The sequence below is a fragment of the Parasteatoda tepidariorum genome, chromosome 6 (genome assembly GCF_043381705.1).
Source record: "Parasteatoda tepidariorum isolate YZ-2023 chromosome 6, CAS_Ptep_4.0, whole genome shotgun sequence".
Lineage (NCBI taxonomy): Eukaryota > Metazoa > Arthropoda > Arachnida > Araneae > Theridiidae > Parasteatoda > Parasteatoda tepidariorum.
Genome location: NC_092209.1, coordinates 38,043,295 through 38,061,466, shown reverse-complemented (window position 1 = coordinate 38,061,466; position 18,172 = coordinate 38,043,295). Strand labels below are relative to the sequence as shown.

At 30.0% G+C, this 18,172-nt stretch overlaps 1 protein-coding gene across 7 annotated transcripts in view; it reads left to right on the top strand.

The window, feature by feature from the left end:
* Positions 1–16,156, top strand: part of LOC107457247 (Ecdysone-induced protein 75B) — a 137,570-nt gene extending 121,414 nt beyond the window's left edge. For 5 of the 7 annotated variants that reach the window (XM_016075360.3, XM_016075362.3, XM_071182235.1 and 2 more), the window contains 5 exons: positions 1,911–2,055; positions 8,379–8,614; positions 11,667–11,834; positions 11,959–12,187; positions 12,524–16,156. In XM_016075360.3, coding sequence (XP_015930846.1) covers positions 1,911–2,055; positions 8,379–8,614; positions 11,667–11,834; positions 11,959–12,187; positions 12,524–14,331 — 2,586 coding nt within the window. In that variant the 3' untranslated portion in view covers positions 14,332–16,156. Of the gene's footprint in view, positions 1–719; positions 1,603–1,910; positions 2,056–6,369; positions 6,841–8,378; positions 8,615–11,666; positions 11,835–11,958; positions 12,188–12,523 lie in introns of those variants that run through there. The other 2 variants (XM_016075364.3, XM_016075363.3) reach the window with 2 other exon arrangements.
* Positions 16,157–18,172: the final 2,016 nt, after the last annotated feature.

The window sequence follows — 18,172 nt, the reverse complement described above, 5'->3', positions numbered from 1 at the left end:
ATAAAATCTGTTTTAAAGTGTAAAAAATTGATAATAATAATTTTAAATCTTCATGCGTTTCAAAAAATAATATATTTTAATAATATGAATAATATTTAATAATATTTTAATAAAATACAATTGAATAAGCGATAAAAAAGATCTATATTTTAAAATGTTTGATCTACACACGTAATTTAGCGAATTATAAAATGTAATTAAAAATTACGTTATGTACTGTATTGTAAAAAGCGATAAAATAAAAAAGCTATAGTTAAAAACAATCTTACAAATGCCATAAATTCTATCTCAAAATTATTAATGCATTTTAATATTAATAGAAACGATTAGATAAAATAAAAAAGCAACGCGTTGTGCAAACTGTAAGAATTATTAATAATTGTTAACAATTTAATCTAAGCAGTATATTATGAATGCCACAAATTTCTGTCCCATAAGTATCAATACATTTTTTAATGATTAGATGAATGAAAAAAATGCTAGCATATCATAAAAATGTAACAGTAATGTGCAACTCAACAAAAGAAAACAATTATTGTTACATTTATTGAATAACATAAGAATCAACAAAAGGAGGGGGGAATATGAACACATGTGTTCCACCTAGTAACCTCCACTCTGAGCAATCAGCAGTTCCACCCCAGATGAAACAGTTGTCCAATGAGAATTGCTTCATGACATGACGTCACTGAGCGGTATTCTGCAGGGTGAATGACCGAGTGTAACCCAACTTCCAGGCCAACCGGGTCAACGGCCTATGGTGCTTGCACTTATTTTAATTTCATTTTTTTTTTCTTTTCTTTTTTTCCAATTCGAACACAATCCCTTCCCTACACATATATCGGTCCAGATCAGCTCCAAACTGAACTTGAATATATATCACGTGATTTTTAATTCCTTCCCCCTTTGATGAAACGTCACTGCTTATTGCTTACCCTCCCCATTAGGAAACTTTCACTTTCATGAAAAGTGTGCCATCGGTCAATGAACTTTTTTATGAAATCGGGTCATAATGTATGTTGGGGAGTTTGCGTAACTTATAGCTCTGTTTTCCCCCTTGTTTCTCCCCCCCCCCTTCATGCCTTGTTTTTGGAGTAGCCGTTTGGCCTGACCTAAATTGTTTGGAGTTTATTGGGGACTGCTCGAATAAAATATAATGAAAAAAAATCGAAGTAGGAAGCGTTTTGCGATGTTAGTTAGACCCAGTTACAGTTTCTCTTTGGATTTTGAGCAGTGTGCACGTATCGTTTGCGTTTTCTTTGCTGCTGTTTCGTTCACGGGGAAAATGGAATTTGATTTGGAATGCTCAGCTCGCTTTTAATGAAATACAGTAAACCAGTTATTGTCTCAAAGCGGTGTGAGATATGTTTCTGTTTTTGCCTTTTAATATGCTGATGTGAGCGATATTTTACCTCGTCTATCTACAGCTAGTCATTTATTTATTTTGAGTGTCGTCTTTTGTTTGTTTGGTGCAATTTCGTGATTTTGAGTGCGAGCTTAGTGAAATTCTTACTGCAATATCGTGATATTTATTATTTATTAATGTGCCTGAAAAGTGTGAAACCTAAGGCTTCGTGTGTTGGAAATAACAATTTGAAAAGTGTAAGTTTTGCCGTTCATGGAATGTTTATTTTGCGAGCAGATATTGTTATGAAGTTATAAATTATGCATTAAAAACTATTATTCAAGTAAAATGGTTTAATTTTTCTTGTTTACCTTAATAGCCGTAAATACGAGTATTTTATTCAATGTATTAAATGAATTTCTTTTACCAGTAAATACTTAGATGAATAAAAGAGTTAATTTTTATAAACATTATTTTCGACCATTTTAAGTTGTATAATATTATATTATTAAAAATCAGCCAAAGTTGAAAATCAGCTGATCTTAAATTATACATTTATTTGCAGGGGTTTTTCCGGAGAAGCATTCAACAAAAAATACAGTATAGGCCTTGTACGAAAAATCAGCAATGTTCTATTTTGAGGATTAATCGTAATCGATGTCAATATTGCCGTTTGAAAAAGTGTATTGCTGTTGGAATGTCTAGGGATGGTAAGTCAAAAGTTTTTTTTATTATTATATTTATTTTTATGCTTATTTAGCTTTAAATAATTTGAATTTAGATTTTAGAATTTAAATCAGATAGATTGAAAAAATATTATTGCAATTCTTCGTTTTTATTATTTAAAAGAAGAAGAAAAAAAAGTGAGAAAACATGCTTGATTTATAAACCTATTTTAACAAATTTCTTGAAATTAGTGAGTTTGTCATTTAGAACATTTATTTTTTTTATGTCAGTCAAGTGTAATTCAAATTTTTTTTTTTTTTTTTCGGTTAGAGATTTAGACGTTATTATTATGAGAGTATATTGATGAAATCAAATATTAACTTGTCCTGATAAAAATATATTAATTTAATTTCTTAAGTTGTGTTCTGGAACAATAATGGATAGCAAGCATATTCCGATCTTCTTTTTTTTTATTACTATTATTTAAGCTCTGAAATGTAGTTCAATGATCCGTTCCTAGATGGCAGCACCACCGTCGAATCACAAAATATCGGTCACGTTACTTTCATCCTGAGACAGTTGGGTATAGGCATCGACTGTTTCCCAATTTGGACTTCATGTTTATATGCCGCAGTTCAAGGTCAGCTCAATATGCGCTTCACTCCCTCTCACTCTCATGCACGTTTCACTGCTCCTTCTTTAGATCATTTTTCTCTTTTACAATTGGCGCATAATCTCTAGCTTGGCGCTATTTGTCTCTTGTGATATTTTGAATTTTGTTACAGGAAGTCGTTAATAAGACGTTTTTAAACAATTTCGCAAATTTAGGGTACATACAAATACGGATTTTTAAATCCTTATTAGCAGTTTACACTTAATGCGCTCGTTTTTTTTTCTCATTTGTTCTCAAAATACGATAATTTTTTTCTTCCGTAGAACATAAAACAGTTTTTTTTTTTTTTTTTTTTTAAATTTATAAAACTTATAATTAATTGAGTGTAAAGTTGCTAAAAGTACTTTTTTGTTAATGTATTTTTAGTAAATTAATTACATTTGCATCGAACTATTTTATGTTTAGTTTGTTAATAAAAAATACTATTTATCACTATTAAAAATACCTGGAATATTACTATGACTGTGGATTACGTGATGGCCGTCTGATTCAGATAAATTTGTTTTTAAACATTGAAAATAAATAGTTTCAATGTTACAAAGTCATTCATTTTTATTTTTCATAAAATGTGATAAAATTGGACATTAGTTCCGCATTTCATGGGAAATTGACACCAGGCTTATATAAATTATACCTTAGTTTCTAGTTTATTCTATTCTCTTTATTGTAAACATTTGCAAAAATTTGTTATTGACTGATAAGAGTTTCCTGGCATGTGCTTGAGAATGATGCAACATCCCTTAATGTCACCAGACAGCAGACGATAACATTTTTTGATGTGTTCCTCTCTTTCAAAATAGTTTTCTAGCAGTTACGCAAATTAGTATTGTTATAATTTTTCAAGGAGTTCCTCTGGTTGCTTCCTCTGAATAAAATTTTTTAAAGGTTATTTAGGGGTGAGGCATGCTGATTCACGTTATCTCACTAATGTTTAATATGTGAACTTTGCCTGCAAACGATTTTTAATCTTGTTATATACGCAAACGATTTTTAAATTTGTTATATATGCAAGCGATTTTTAATCTTGTTATATACGCAAACTATTTTTAAACTTGTTATATGCAAATGATTTTTAAGAAGCAACCTTATTATTATTTTTTAATTGTTATGTTTATTTTTTGCAGACAATTTTAGTTTTTTTAATAAAATGTATTTAGAATTAGTTATTTATCGTTTTCTTTTCTTCAATAACATTATTGTTCTACATAAGTTGGCTTGATGACAAAATCCGTTGCAACCATCGCAAAAAAAGAAAGAAAAAAAACTCTTGTTATTGATCAAGGAATGAACTGAAAATATCGAACACGTAAGAATAAAAAAATAAATAAAAACCAGATTCCTTTTAGAGGACAAGGTCAACCATATGAAACGCAGGCTGTTTACGTCTTGGGAAAGTGCTCTTTCGTCTGAAGGTTTTCCAGAAAAAAGGATGCGTTAACAATCCACGTGTAGAAAAATCGATCTCCGTTTCGTGCCAAACGCTTCTTCTGTTTGGCGACGAATCTTTTTACTGTTAACCCCTTCCATTCAACTTTCTCCTCTGAAGTTATTATAGAGATTTCGGGCGTTGGTTATGATATGAAAGAACAGTTTTCCAATTATAATCTCTCTCCCCCCTCCCTTCCTGCCATAAGTTCTAATTTTAGTGATTGCTTTATTATTTCTCTACCGTGCGTATTAATAGATTAAAAATAATGCATCCGTTCGTCCCTAGGGTTTTATAACTCCTGAATAATTGTTTCCTGACTTCTGAGCTGACCTTTGAAATCTTCATAGCCGTTTGCACTTTCAGCCGTGCTGTTATTTTGAAGGAGAATTAATTGTACTTAAAGGGCAAAAGTCTTTTCTTTTTTTTTTGTTGTTGTTTAGGAGAATTGGGATAATTATTTTTTTGTTTAGGTGAATTCGGATAATTATTTGTTTGTTTAGGAGAATTGGGATAATTTCGTATCTTATTTTTTTAAAGTTTTCTTATTACAATAAAAATTAAAATTCGATAAACATTTATAAATAAGTTGAATATTTTTAGCAGAATTATTCTACTGGTATGTAATTCTACTAATATGTTAATATATTCCTCTTATTATGAAATTCATGTGAACATATTCCTATTATCATAGGTAAAGATATCGAAATAGGTTAATTGTTGTTAAATTTTTATTGTATAGGATGCCCTTTTGAGAACTTCTTATCAGAAAAATAAATGAAAATAAAAAATATTGTGGTGATTTTAAATTTAGTATTGTTAAGGAATCTTTCAACAATGCTGTAAGCATAAAATTAAGCTTGTGTATAAATGAATTACTAATCAATTAGTTACATTTTTCAATTTTTTAAAAATAATTTTGCTTCAATTTTTTCTTTTTTTTTTAATTTGTGTTTTTTTTTTGTCTGACAATACTTTAAAAAAAGGAGGGGGGATAGACTTGAATGATTGTGCCGTCCCTTAGATTTCTCTTGCAATTTTTGCATTCGCCTTACATAAAAACTTTTCCCATTGAATGTGCTTAATGTGACAAAATATCGACCTGGGAAAAAGCGATACGGGCGCCAGAGGTAAATGCCAACTTGAAGGTCGAGGAGCAGTAAAAGTAGGTCGCCTATACTAAGAGAAACAAGTTCAAGGCTACGTTATAGCTACGAAGCGTTAGAGGGCGCTAGTTACTATTCCGTACAACATCCCATCTCTTCCTTATCTTTTTCTTTCTCCTTTGGCGCTTTTTCTCATTCGCCAACTATCAAATGCAAAAAATAATCGAACGATTTCAATGTATTAGGAAATCAAGAAATTTATGTTTTAAATTTTTTTTTAAAATTAAGATTACTAAAATAAAGTCTATACTTGAGACAAAAGGGCTATCATTTTTAAGCTTTATTTAAATACAATTACGCGGAATAAGCTGATAACGAAAATATTATAAAGGGTTGTACATTTTCCAATCTTGATAATTTTATGACTTTCAATTCCATTTTTAAACACAACGAAAAGCAATTGTCATAATAAAAATCTTTCAATATACATATTTGTAATTTTTTTTAAACATTTTTTTCGAAGTCAGAAATGTGAATGTATTTTTAATGTTATAAGGTTCAAATTAAAATCAAAATTTTAAAATGATTTCGTATTGCAATTGCTAAATTTTATTTCAATACTATTTAAAATTCACCACATGCAAACATTACAATAAGTACTTAAAGCAGGAGTGCTACCTGTTCGGAAAAGATTTAATACTGGTACCTTCTTTTAAGAGAACTTTTACGCTTTTCCATCAAATTTTTTATTATTTTTCTAATTAAAACTTCCTCCAATCGTACATTAATATCCAACTGCTTCTGACTAAAAGGAAACAATTGTAATGTTTTTGCTACCAGTATTTTATATTTCCTGGATAAGTAGTAGATTTGCTAACGTAAATAATTAACTAGAACTACCTCAATATTATATAATCAATATTCCAATTTATCGGGGTCTTATAATTCGAAGTAAAATTACTTAATATTTTTTTTCCGTTTTACTATTACATTAAAATGAAATTTATCTATAATAAATTACTGTGAAAATGTTCTTTAAGTTAGTCATTGCAAAGTCGTGTATCCATATTTGTACATAAAGTAGTCCTTATCAGTGATGCAATTTGTATTTGCCAATAGCGAGCGGTTGAATTCGGAAAAACTTACTATCATTTCCCCCATTTGGCGAGATTGGCGAACAGTCGTGTAATAACCTCGGCGCTTCGAGTCCTTGGTCACTGAAGATTGCCATTAACTACTGTTATTCTCCATCTGCTCTCCGAAGTGAGCAACAACCTGCGTATCACTTAATTCATTTACGAAGTGAATATGTGCATATTTAATCTTCTTTGATTGTATTTCGATACGTATGTAAGCTCCGTGACTTTTTGTGGTGCGTTTATTCTAGTCTTAATTTAAACGAAAGAAATGACGAGTATTTTAAGTCGTTTGCTGACCGCGGATAAACCGTGGACTGCACCGTATATGATACCTATCCAAAGACCAGTGTATAGTTCTAGTTCAGTTGTTCAGAACATTTCAACGATGTTACACCAACATAATGTGGTTAGTGGAAATGATTTTCCACCGGTTCAAACCCCGGCTGGAAGGCGGAAAAAGACCGCACGGAAAGCCCAGGATACGCGTAAGTTGCGCTTGTTTGTGAAATTTTTCATGATTTAGCTGTTTTCTCACCTTTTTTATAAATCATTTTTTCCAGCATTGTTGAACAATTTTTTTTTTTTAAATTCATAAAACATCTATTTGATGTATATATATAATGTCTGTTAGTAATTTTAATTATACTTATATGGTTTCAATTATTTATAAAAAGTTTTATGTAGCACTAATATGTTAAATACATTTTTCAAACATAAATTATAGTGTTTTTTTTTTTTTTTTTTTTTTTTTTTTTTTTTTTTTTTTTTTTTTTTTTTTTTTTTTNTTTTTTTTTTTTTTTTTTTTTTTTTTTTTTTTTTTTTTTTTTTTTGGATATTTTAAGTTGTGTAATTCTACGATGTAAAAAAGAAAAATATCTAGCCAAGAATTTTTAAATTTTATCTTTTGTTGAAGTTCTTTGACGCTACGCATTATTTAAAAGTATGTTCACCCTTTAACTGCACAATTTGAAATTAATATTCTGATTTTTGGTTAAAATAAATTGACCGTTAAGATTAATAATGCTTTTAATTTAATAATTATGTTAAAATTTTTAAATTTAGCGTAAATATTTTTTTTCTGTTTGGAGCTGTGCCAAAAGGTGGGAGGGAGGAAGTGAGTGTTATCCGAAGTTTTGAAGGTTGAGTTGAGCTGCAAATGTTTTTCTATTTTTCTTCATAATACCACAAGAAACGTCATCGTGTCATGAAATTCAAGGTTATTTACATATCTTTACAATATTTCACATTGATAAGGAAATATTAGAAGCGTGCCTATATATTTATGACTAGTTTTACTTATAAAAATTAAATTATAAAAGCGTTAATCTATTGTAACACTCAATTATAATAGATTAACGTTATAAGTGTGAGCTAGTAATTAAATAAGTATTTACATTAAATCATTGATATACATTTATGCATATTGTGTGAGGAAAAAAAAAGTCATGAAAAATGTGAAGGTCAGGTATTCACTGAAACAACATTTTTATTAATAACTGTTTATCGCCCTTTGTTTTGATTTCATTTGTTTTGCGAAGCTCATGACGTCACTCGAATTAAAATGAATAAATGAAACTTGGTGAATAACAAACACACCATAGGTATGTCGAAATATTTATATTTGCATGCAATGTGTTATTCAAAAAGTGATCCCAAATCTTTTCCTAGCTCAGTCTTAATGCCGATATATTTTTATTATTAAAATTTGAAAGGATTTATAGTATAATAAATATTTTAGTACTTTTACGCCATTACGCAGAAAATATCGACGATTGAAACTAATTTTATTCTAACTAGTTCGGTTTCTGCGTTACTAAATTGTGAGAATGTTCTATATTTTATTATTATTCAACTAGTAACTCAGAAAAAAACGTCCAGCTGATTTAATTCACTCTTTAAAGTTGATTTCTGCGTTGCTTATATGTCGATTGTGTTGTACCATACGATATTTTTTACTTGATGAAGTTTTAGTTGAAATTTCGCATCAATAGCTAAGCCTAAATGGAATTCTTTTTATTTGCAGCTGTTCGATTTGGACGCGTACCTAAGCGAGAGAAGGCTAAAATTTTGGCTGCCATGCAAAAAGTGAATGCTGACTCACAAGAAAAAGCCCTAAGTGCTGAACTTGATGATGAATACAAAATATTGGCTAACATCGTCCGGGCTCACGAAGAAACTAGTGATTTTACTAGAGAGAAGGTGGCTAATCTTGTGGAAAAAGCGAGAACGCACCCTCTGTATGCTCAATACACTCCCCAGGTAAAAATTTTCTCTCTTTTATTTTTAATGTTTTCTTAATTATTAACCCTTAACAGACGGACTAATACGACTCATATATGATGGCTAAAATCAATTTTTGAAAATCTCATATTATTTTTCTGTTATCTTTGCAATTACGTTAATTATATAATTAATCGTTATAATTATATCTGATGAGAAGTTGAACTAGAAATACTTCCGGGCCAATAAGGGTTAATAATTATTTAAGTCATATATATAAACTAAAATATTACATTTTTTGATAGCTAAATTTGTGATTATAAATTTAGTTTTTAAGAATTATATGTTCAGTTTTGAATACACAAATGCAATATTTTTGGATGACCCAAAAGAGGTGATATAATTATAAAATCTAAAATATATTAATTAATTAATCTCTAGAATTAAATATTCCCATTCATAATAGGTTTTATTTTTATTAGTGTTTCATTCAATGTTATATTCACGTATTAACGCGGAAGGGAGATAAGATTGATTTTTAAATTTGATAAATCTCGTAAAGCACGAATTGTAACAACAAAATCATTTCAATTTAGATCTTGACCTCATTTTATTTTACTACTCAGTCCACTTGAAGCACAAACAGTTAACGTAAAAAGAAAAAGACGCGATAAATGCTTTTCAAAACCAAGGTCGACGCCTGTGCTTTTCTGAAAACATCTCTATCCTAATAATTGCTCAAGGCAATGGTGTGTATGTGAGCCGCCATATTGGATTTTTATTTCATTTTTATGCTTTCATCCTATTCCAGTTGACGTCTTCTCCTCGCTTTCTCTTAAAATGGCATTGGCAAGGTCAGCGGTAGAGGGAGACCTTGATTTATCATAAGTAAAATGAACATTGCGCCTATTGATAATTTTTACTTCCTGGTTCATTTTACATTTCAGTTTATTTTAAATTATGATTCATCTAACAAAGTTTAAAATTTGCTGTTTTAACCATTATAATCCCACTATTTAATTCAGATCATAAATTTGAATAAGTACTTAATATTTCATAACAGAATTTTTTTCCTAACGTTAATTAAATTCATCATTCTGATTCCATAATTCTAAAAAGATTTCAAAATCGAATTTATTTTTTTTTAAATTGCGATAATATTTTTCTTAATGTTATGATTACTATTGGTCACTATTAAAATGAATTTATTAAAGTATTTTTATATTATATTATATATATTTAATATAATAGAGTTATGTAACATTTAAATACAGTGACTACCTTCTGGATGGTATGGGGACACTTTTTTTTATCAGTTTGGCATAGTAATCAGTGAGTTATATCAAATGAATTATATCTGATTATTGTATCGAGTTTCTAATTATAATATTAGAAATAAAATCACTGATTTTTATCATTTGATATTTATAATCAGCATATAAGTACTCCTCATATTTAAAATTTTACATAGTGATTTTTTTTATCATTTAGTTCCAGTTGAGTCATCTTTTTAATTCTTATAATTCGGTGAATTATTGAGAAGCATTCACAATTATATTTTTCTCTCAAATATTTTCGTTTATTCTTTTTAAACGTCTAGACAGATGTAGGAATGAAAAAAAGGAGGGTTGGGTTAAATGGTATGTGAACTCCGGTACGAAGAAAAAAAAAAAAATAAGATATCAAGTTAACGAATTTACTGGAGCAAGAGTTTTTTTTTTTTTTTTTTCTTCTTTCAGTGGCGTTTTGAAAAAGTAAAACTGCGACATGGAATGACGTCACTGAGCAAGCAATTTCACCATAACGGCTGCAGTGATAGTCTATCACGCACCTCTTCCAATAGTCAGTTTCTATTCAAGGCCAAGGTCGCGAACAGGCGCACAATTCCTCTGGCTGTTTGCACCAATCTCTTGCGACCTCGCTTGCGCGAAGGTTAACCAATAATTTCTATAGTCTGCGCTTCGCAGGAAAAGCATCCTTTTCAATTTATTTTTTATCTTAGTTTTTCGCAGAAAGTTTTTTCCTTGGTTTTATTTTCGATTGAAATAATTTTTTTGAGGGTTAAAAAATTAAATACAACTTCGGAGTAGTGAAAGATAATTTATAATAAAATAAAGAAATATATGTTTTTCGCATTAAACGTTTTTCACAATAAAACTTTGTTATAGTAGTTTTTTTTTTTTTTTAATGCAAGTGTTTACAAGTATAGATATAGTACTGGGATTTGCAAGAAAGGGTTAATCAATTTGGGAACTATTGGGTTAAATCTCGCTTGCACAAATATTAAGCAGTAATTTCTATAGTTTGTATCATCCTGAAATTTTTTTATAAGTTTTCAACCAAGGTTTTTCCTTATTTTATTTATGGAATAATAATTGAAAAAATGTAAGGATGGTAAATTGAGTATAATTTTGAAATACTTATATTTTATTTATGCAAAAAAGAAAAAAAATTTAAATAAGTACGTTTTTTTTTTTTTTTTTTTTTTTTTTTTTTTTTGCACAATTTGAGTGTACTACAACACAAAATTTTTATTATAACACTTTTTAGCAGACATTAATTCACATATATTTAAATAAATTAGTATTTCGAAATTCTATTTAAATTTTTATGAATATATATGTTTATAAAATTATGAATGATGAAGAAAAAATTTGAAGAGGGCTAAAAGAAAAAAAAAAGTATTTTGGATTAAATTCATTTATTAATTTCAAGTATGCACATACACTTATATAATTAAATAGTAAAATTTTGATTGTAAATTTTAAGCATTGTTGAAAAGAAAATGTACATTCAGGTATTAAAAAAAAACTAAGTTATTTTATATTCTGTGTGTTTTGTTCCTCTATAAAGGAAATTGAAGAAACACATGAAATACTTATTTGAGGTACAAGTTGATATAAAAAATGTCGCTTTTAGGAATGTATTGCACTATATTGCTCAAAGCACTTATGTATTTATTAAATTATAATTTTTTAAATGAATTTATGAGTATTTTAAATGTTTGAAGTATAAAAAATATTTTTGAACGAATTTGTTAGTTTAGTTTTCTTTGAACAGCAATATTAAAAGCCAATTATTTTTTTTACAGACACAGACTTGTCCAATAAATCCTATTCCCCATATTATGGAAGCTGGAACCAATTTGAAAGAATTCTCTGAGTTCTTTGCCCCCGCTATCCAAGGAGTTGTAGAATTCACCAAAAGAATACCAGGGTTTTCATTTTTATCCCAGGATGACCAAATCTGCTTGCTTAAGGTAAATATATTGTTAGAATTTTATTCATGTTTAATTTTATTTAGAAAGTTTGAGATGATTTGAGTTAGATATCTATCATGTGATAAACTAATTGTATGTTTTTTTTATTTATTTATTTTTATAGGCTGGTGTATTTGAAGTACTTTTGGTGAGATTAGCTTGCATGTTTGATTCTCAGGCCAGTATAGTGGTCTGCCTGAATGGTCAACTGATGCGTCGTGACACTTTGCCAGCTCAAAGCAATGCCAGATTTCTTTTGGATTCCATGTTCGACTTTGCTGAGAGATTGAATTCTTTACATCTGTTGGAGACTGAAATTGCATTATTCTGTGCTGTAGTGGTTATATCAGGAGGTAAGTTTCAATATTTTAACCAAACCAATAAGAATCTAATTAACGAACTAATCAGGGTTAATTAATTATTCAAACTAATTAAAAACTCTTAAAAGAAAATCAATTAAATATGTCAAGTAAAATAATTAGAAGATCTTAAAAAAATATTTTGAACTCAATTTAATATGAGAATTCAATTTAATTAACGAACTTAACAGGGTTAATTAATTTTTTAAACTAATTTAAAAATCTTAAGAAAATCAATTAAATATGTCACATTAAATAATTAGAAAATATTAAAAAAATATAAATAAATTAATATTAAATGCTAAATTTTTTTCTTTCTTTTTTTCACAGATCGTCCTGGCTTGAGAAATAAAGAATTGGTATTGAAAGTGCAACAGAGAATCATGGACCTGCTTCGAAAAGCAGTGAATGCTAATCATCCTGACCACCCAACCTTGTTCAACGAAATGATAAAAAAGATTCCTGATCTTCGCACTTTGAATACATTACATTCTGAGAAGTCGGTGCCAGGTCAACTTAACAGCGTGGAGCATCATAATCAGGCATCATCAACTGTTAATGGTGTGGTTGAAAATATGGCTGCTGATACATCAGTGAAGCTGGCTGACATATATGACGTACATTCTGTTCCCCATGATATATGGAACCAGTACTCTCTAGTATCGCATCCACCTGGTCTACCCACAGAGGAAGACTTGAGAAGTACATCTCCTGGACAACATAGCCATCATAGCGGCAACAGTAACGGAAGTGGCGAATGGAGCATTATGGATTCCAAAGATGAACATGATCTTATAGGATCTCCTAAGTCAGTTGGTAATGGCCTTAGTCATGAAGATATCAAAAGTCCACCGAGAATGTCCAATTTCTCCAATTCTCGTATCTATATGACTGAAGAAGTCTGGCATTCAGAAGCTAACCATATTGATTATCATCACTCATTGCCTGAGAGGCCGGCTGAAAACCCTGGTTCAGATCACGGTAGCAGCTCTGGAGATGAAGGATGTTACATTGACAGTCCCATGAAAGCTGTACTATATCCAAAATTGCACAGAGTAGATTCACCTACTGACTCTGGTATTGATAGCGGCAAAGAACCAAGTATTTCACCCACTAGTTCAGATTGTTCCAGTCCCAGATCTTCTACTGAAGAAAAAATGAAAGATGTGATGGACACTGATCAGCATGACAAACACGATTCTATTGAAGATATGCCAGTTTTAAAACGAGCACTTCAAGCTCCTCCCATAATGCCACCCAGCATGCTTATGGATGAAGCTTACAGGCATCATAAAAAATTCCGAGCAGCACGTAGAGAAGCTGAAAGTCCTTCAAGTCCTAGCCAACTATCACTGGCTAGCACGCACAGCACACTGGCGAGAACTTTAGAACAAGCTCCTAGATATCTCAGTGAACAACAGTTAAAAAGAACTGATCTAATTCATAACATAATCATGCAAAAAGAGACCCTACCTGGCCAGCAGACACATTCACTTCCACATCATCAACAAACTTCAACACAATCACATCATGCTGAGGCACAGCTTCTTACAAGTCCCCCTTTGCAGAACAATTCATATCCTTACAACAGTGTTCCTAATAGTTCTCCTGTTTCACCTTCAAACCTTACCTACGCCACATCTAATGCTCAGACGCACAAAAGCAATCTACTCGTTTATCAAAATGGTTACTGTGTACCACCTAGTGGCAATCCACAGCAAACATCTGTTTACACGCCAGTTACACTCTCTGCATGGTCTTTTGGTCAGCAACAACCCTCTCCTGTTGCTACTGTAACATCTGCAGCCCCTGTACAAGTTCACACTCAGTATGAACCCTCAAACATGTCGCAGAACTCTCACAGAAACACATCCAACTTCTCTTCAACTCTGGTGGTCAATTCTTCAAGATCCGGGTCTCCGAAGATGGTCATGTTCAATCCTAGATCCCCTGCATCTTCTGCTTCCCCTCTAGTCATTAATGGTGTTGGTCATAGCTCCCCTAGTGCTCCATCCTCGGGTGGCATGACAAACGCGAGGTCTGAGACAACCTACAAACTTTCCGGTGAACCTTCTTCTCAACCTCTGAACTTATCCAAAAAACTGTTTTCCCCACCCATGTTGAAGATTGAATCGTGATCTAAAGTCTTGGATCAATGAGGAAGAAAAAAAACCAAAATAATTTATCAAAATTTTGAGGTGGATACTTGTGATTTTTCATTTGCACTTCTTCCCCTCTAAAACCCCCCACCTTGTGATCATGCACCTGTCGTGTCTTAAACTGGAACTTGAAAACAGCATCTCTTTTTTCTCTTAATTTTTCCTGATGCAGTTGCCATGTTATTTATGTGCCATTCCAGAGTTTTAGAGGTAACACACAGGTTGTGTCTTTGCGCTTAGAGAGAAAATAAAAAGTAATCATACTGCAGAACAATGAATATATAAACTCTCGTTGTATATATTGTTTGTATAAAGAAAACATTGTATTCATTTTGTATAAAATAATTTACCATATTATTGACTTCTAAAGGAGGTGTGTTGCATTGTAAATTATAAAGAAAATTACTATATAATTGACATGATTATGATATTGATTTATTGGTAAAAAAAATATTCGAATTTAAATATATTGAAAAGTTTTTTTTTTAAATGGTGCAAAGTATCTTAATGTTATTTAAACATCAAGTACGAGATGTATAAAGGGTTTATTCTTTAAGTGAGGTCTGGAGATTCAAAGGGGTAGGACAGGGGGCCATACATTAGAACATTTTTGGGTAGTAAAATACTATGGTTCTTTTTGTAAATATTTTCATAGCACACAATTCAATAATTTAAATGTTTCCTTTTTCTGTCTTCGTGGCATATGTGCAGTGTTCTTTTGCTCTACAGTATTATTGTTAAGACAATTATTAGTAGGCATGTTTGTTATTTTAGGGTCAGTGGTAAACCAAATGCAAGGGTGATTGTCTTTAGGGATAAACACCATAATGTTCAAGGACTAACTCAGGGATGCCAATTAATACAAATTTTAATTTTATAGAAATTTCGTCACTACCCGTAATTTTACGGATATGTACATGAATTTTTACGGACAGCTTTAAAAAAAACTACGGGAATCTAGATTTTTTTTTTGCCTTTATTCTTATTTTATGGTACATTACTTTTTATTTATGTAAGATCCCTTTCTTTTAAAAACTTTTTTTTACCTGTCAATCATGTAATTTATCTTTTATTTCTAAAAAAAATTAATATACTGTGCTTAATAAGTGGTACATATTTAGTTAAATTCAATAATTGAAACTTTATTCCTTGCATTACGGGTTGGTATTCCTGCTGCCTTGATCACAATGGAGTTTCAGTTTAGAGGATTATACTTTGGTTGAAAGATCGTTACTACTATTAAGAAATAAACTATCAAATAAAATTCCTTGAACATATCAAGAAAATTGTAGATCACATAAAATCTGATATTTTTAATGAATTTTTGCTGATTAACAATCACCCTTGCCAAAAATGACACATCATCTACATGTATAAAAAAAAAAAGCTTCTGTGATTACATATATAGCTAAGAAAGAAGTTTTATTTGTGAGTTTTTTTTTTATTTTGTTAATTTATTTAAAGATAGTGTTAGAAGAAATTAAAAACTTAGCTCTCAGTGTCAGTTATGAAAAATTATTTATTGTTAATTATTTTATATTGTATTGAAATCATTTATGTTTTTATTTTATTAGTAGTAATGAACCTTAATTTGGTTTACCATTTGCATAAACCCTTATGTTGTGCTTTTTACAGTCTTTAGCCAAAACAGAAAACACTGTTGCATAGACAGTTATGTAGTACAATCAAACTTTTAATTTAAGTTCATTTGATTATTCTGATCTCTAAGATCGTACATTGGTGTGGCTATGTGCCTATTATGTGATCATGTCGTTTCATTAAAAAAAAAAATTTCTGAGTGAAATTATTTTTGTCTTTATTTCTTGTCATCTTTGTTTTCAATACAGAAAATTATTTTTCAAAGTTTTGACGCACTACAAATCATAACAATTGGAAATCAATGAAAATCATGCAAAATAAAATAATAAATTAAAAAAATTCTTGAGGGAAACTACTTTTATCTTAATTTCTTGGTTACATTATATTTAATACAGAAAATTATTTTTCAAAGTTTTGACGCATTACAAATCATAACAATCAGAAATCAATGTTTTGACGCATTACAAATCATAACAATCAGAAATCAATGTTTTGACGCACTACAAATCATAACAATTGGAAATCAATGAAAATTAAAAACAAAAGAATATTAAAAAAATTCTTGAGGGAAACCACTTTTATCTTAATTTCTTGGTTACATTATTTTTAATACAGAAAACTATTTCTCAAAGTTTTGACACACTACAAATCATAACAATTAGAAGTCAATGAAAATCAAACGCAATAAAATAATAAATTTTAAAAAATTCTTGAGGGAAACCACTTTTATCTTAATTTCTTGGTTACATAATTTTTAATACAGAAAATTATTTTTCAAAGTTTTGACGCACTACAAATCATAACAATTAGAAGTTAATGAAAATCAAACACAATAAAATAATAAATTAAAAAAATTCTTGAGGGAAACCACTTTTATCTTAATTTCTTGGTAACATTATTTTTTAATACAGAAGATTATTTTTCAAAATTTTGACATACTACAAATCATAACAATTGGGAAATCAATGAAAATCAAATACAAAAATATTTCCTGCTTTAATTAATCAGACCTATTACAAAAAAAAGTTTGAAAGGAATAAAAGTTACTGTCATTTAAATATTAAATAAATAGAAGAATAAAATTATATAAAAATTAATATTCAACTTAGAACATTTTCAGAAATTAAATTCGAAGGGACACAACTTCTCAAAACAGTTAAAGAATTATGTCATTTTTAAAGTAGAGACTTAATTACGAATGAAGCTATTATGAAAATAGAAGGTATTACTTTCATTTATAGGGACTTCATCTATATAGTGTAGAACAAACAGTGGTTTGAAAATCGTGTTCTGTGTAACTAAACGACTCCATGGGAGAGTTAAAAGGGTTCCAAGAGTTAGGACTTTTTTTTAAAATTAAGATCCAATCAATAAACCATTATATATTTAATATTAAGGTGGTCTTGAGGTAAAAGTGAAAGTTAAATGGCACTAAAAAACATCAAATATTTTAGAAGAAAAAAAATATGTATTTCTTATAATAATCGTGTATTGAATAAATCATTTGAAAGACGTGTCCTCATAAAAATTGCATTAGTTTTCCCATCACGCCTTTTAATTCAAAATGAAGAAACTATATTTGTTAATAAAGAAAATGTTATTACATAATGAGCATTTTCAATGTTCATAACGGTACTTTTCAGTTGCCATTTCAGCAAAAGCCGTAATTCGGCTTATTTCACTCAATTTCAGCTTATGTTTATACACCAAATTCATTTCAAGATCAGAGCTGCGAATTCAACTGTCGGGCATAAAACCTTATTTAAGATTATTAATGATAAAGCGTTGGAAAATTTTTTTTATCTGCTTAATATTTTCAAAATAATCTTTTATTATTAATGCGTTCACAATTACCTATCAGAAGTCTTTAATAGTTATATTTTATTTTATTACCGTCATTGAACAGGCCACCCAAATATTGGGTTTATGACTACTAATGTTCAACTCCATAGCCTTGTAATTCAACTCTTGCATGAAGAACTGGGAGAAATTTACCTTCGTGTAGGACTTTTTGATGGAACTAACTCGCCTTTGCGTTACATGGAGATTAAAACCTCCCGCACTTAGCCTAACGCCAAGGGGACTCTAGCCTATGATCCATCTACCACTGAGGATATTGTACGCCAGCACTGTGGTCGGTGCGAGCCGGGTGCGGAATTCGCTTTGATTCCAGTCATCGCTTTGAGATTTCATTGGCGAGAAATTTAGGAACCGCTAGTGC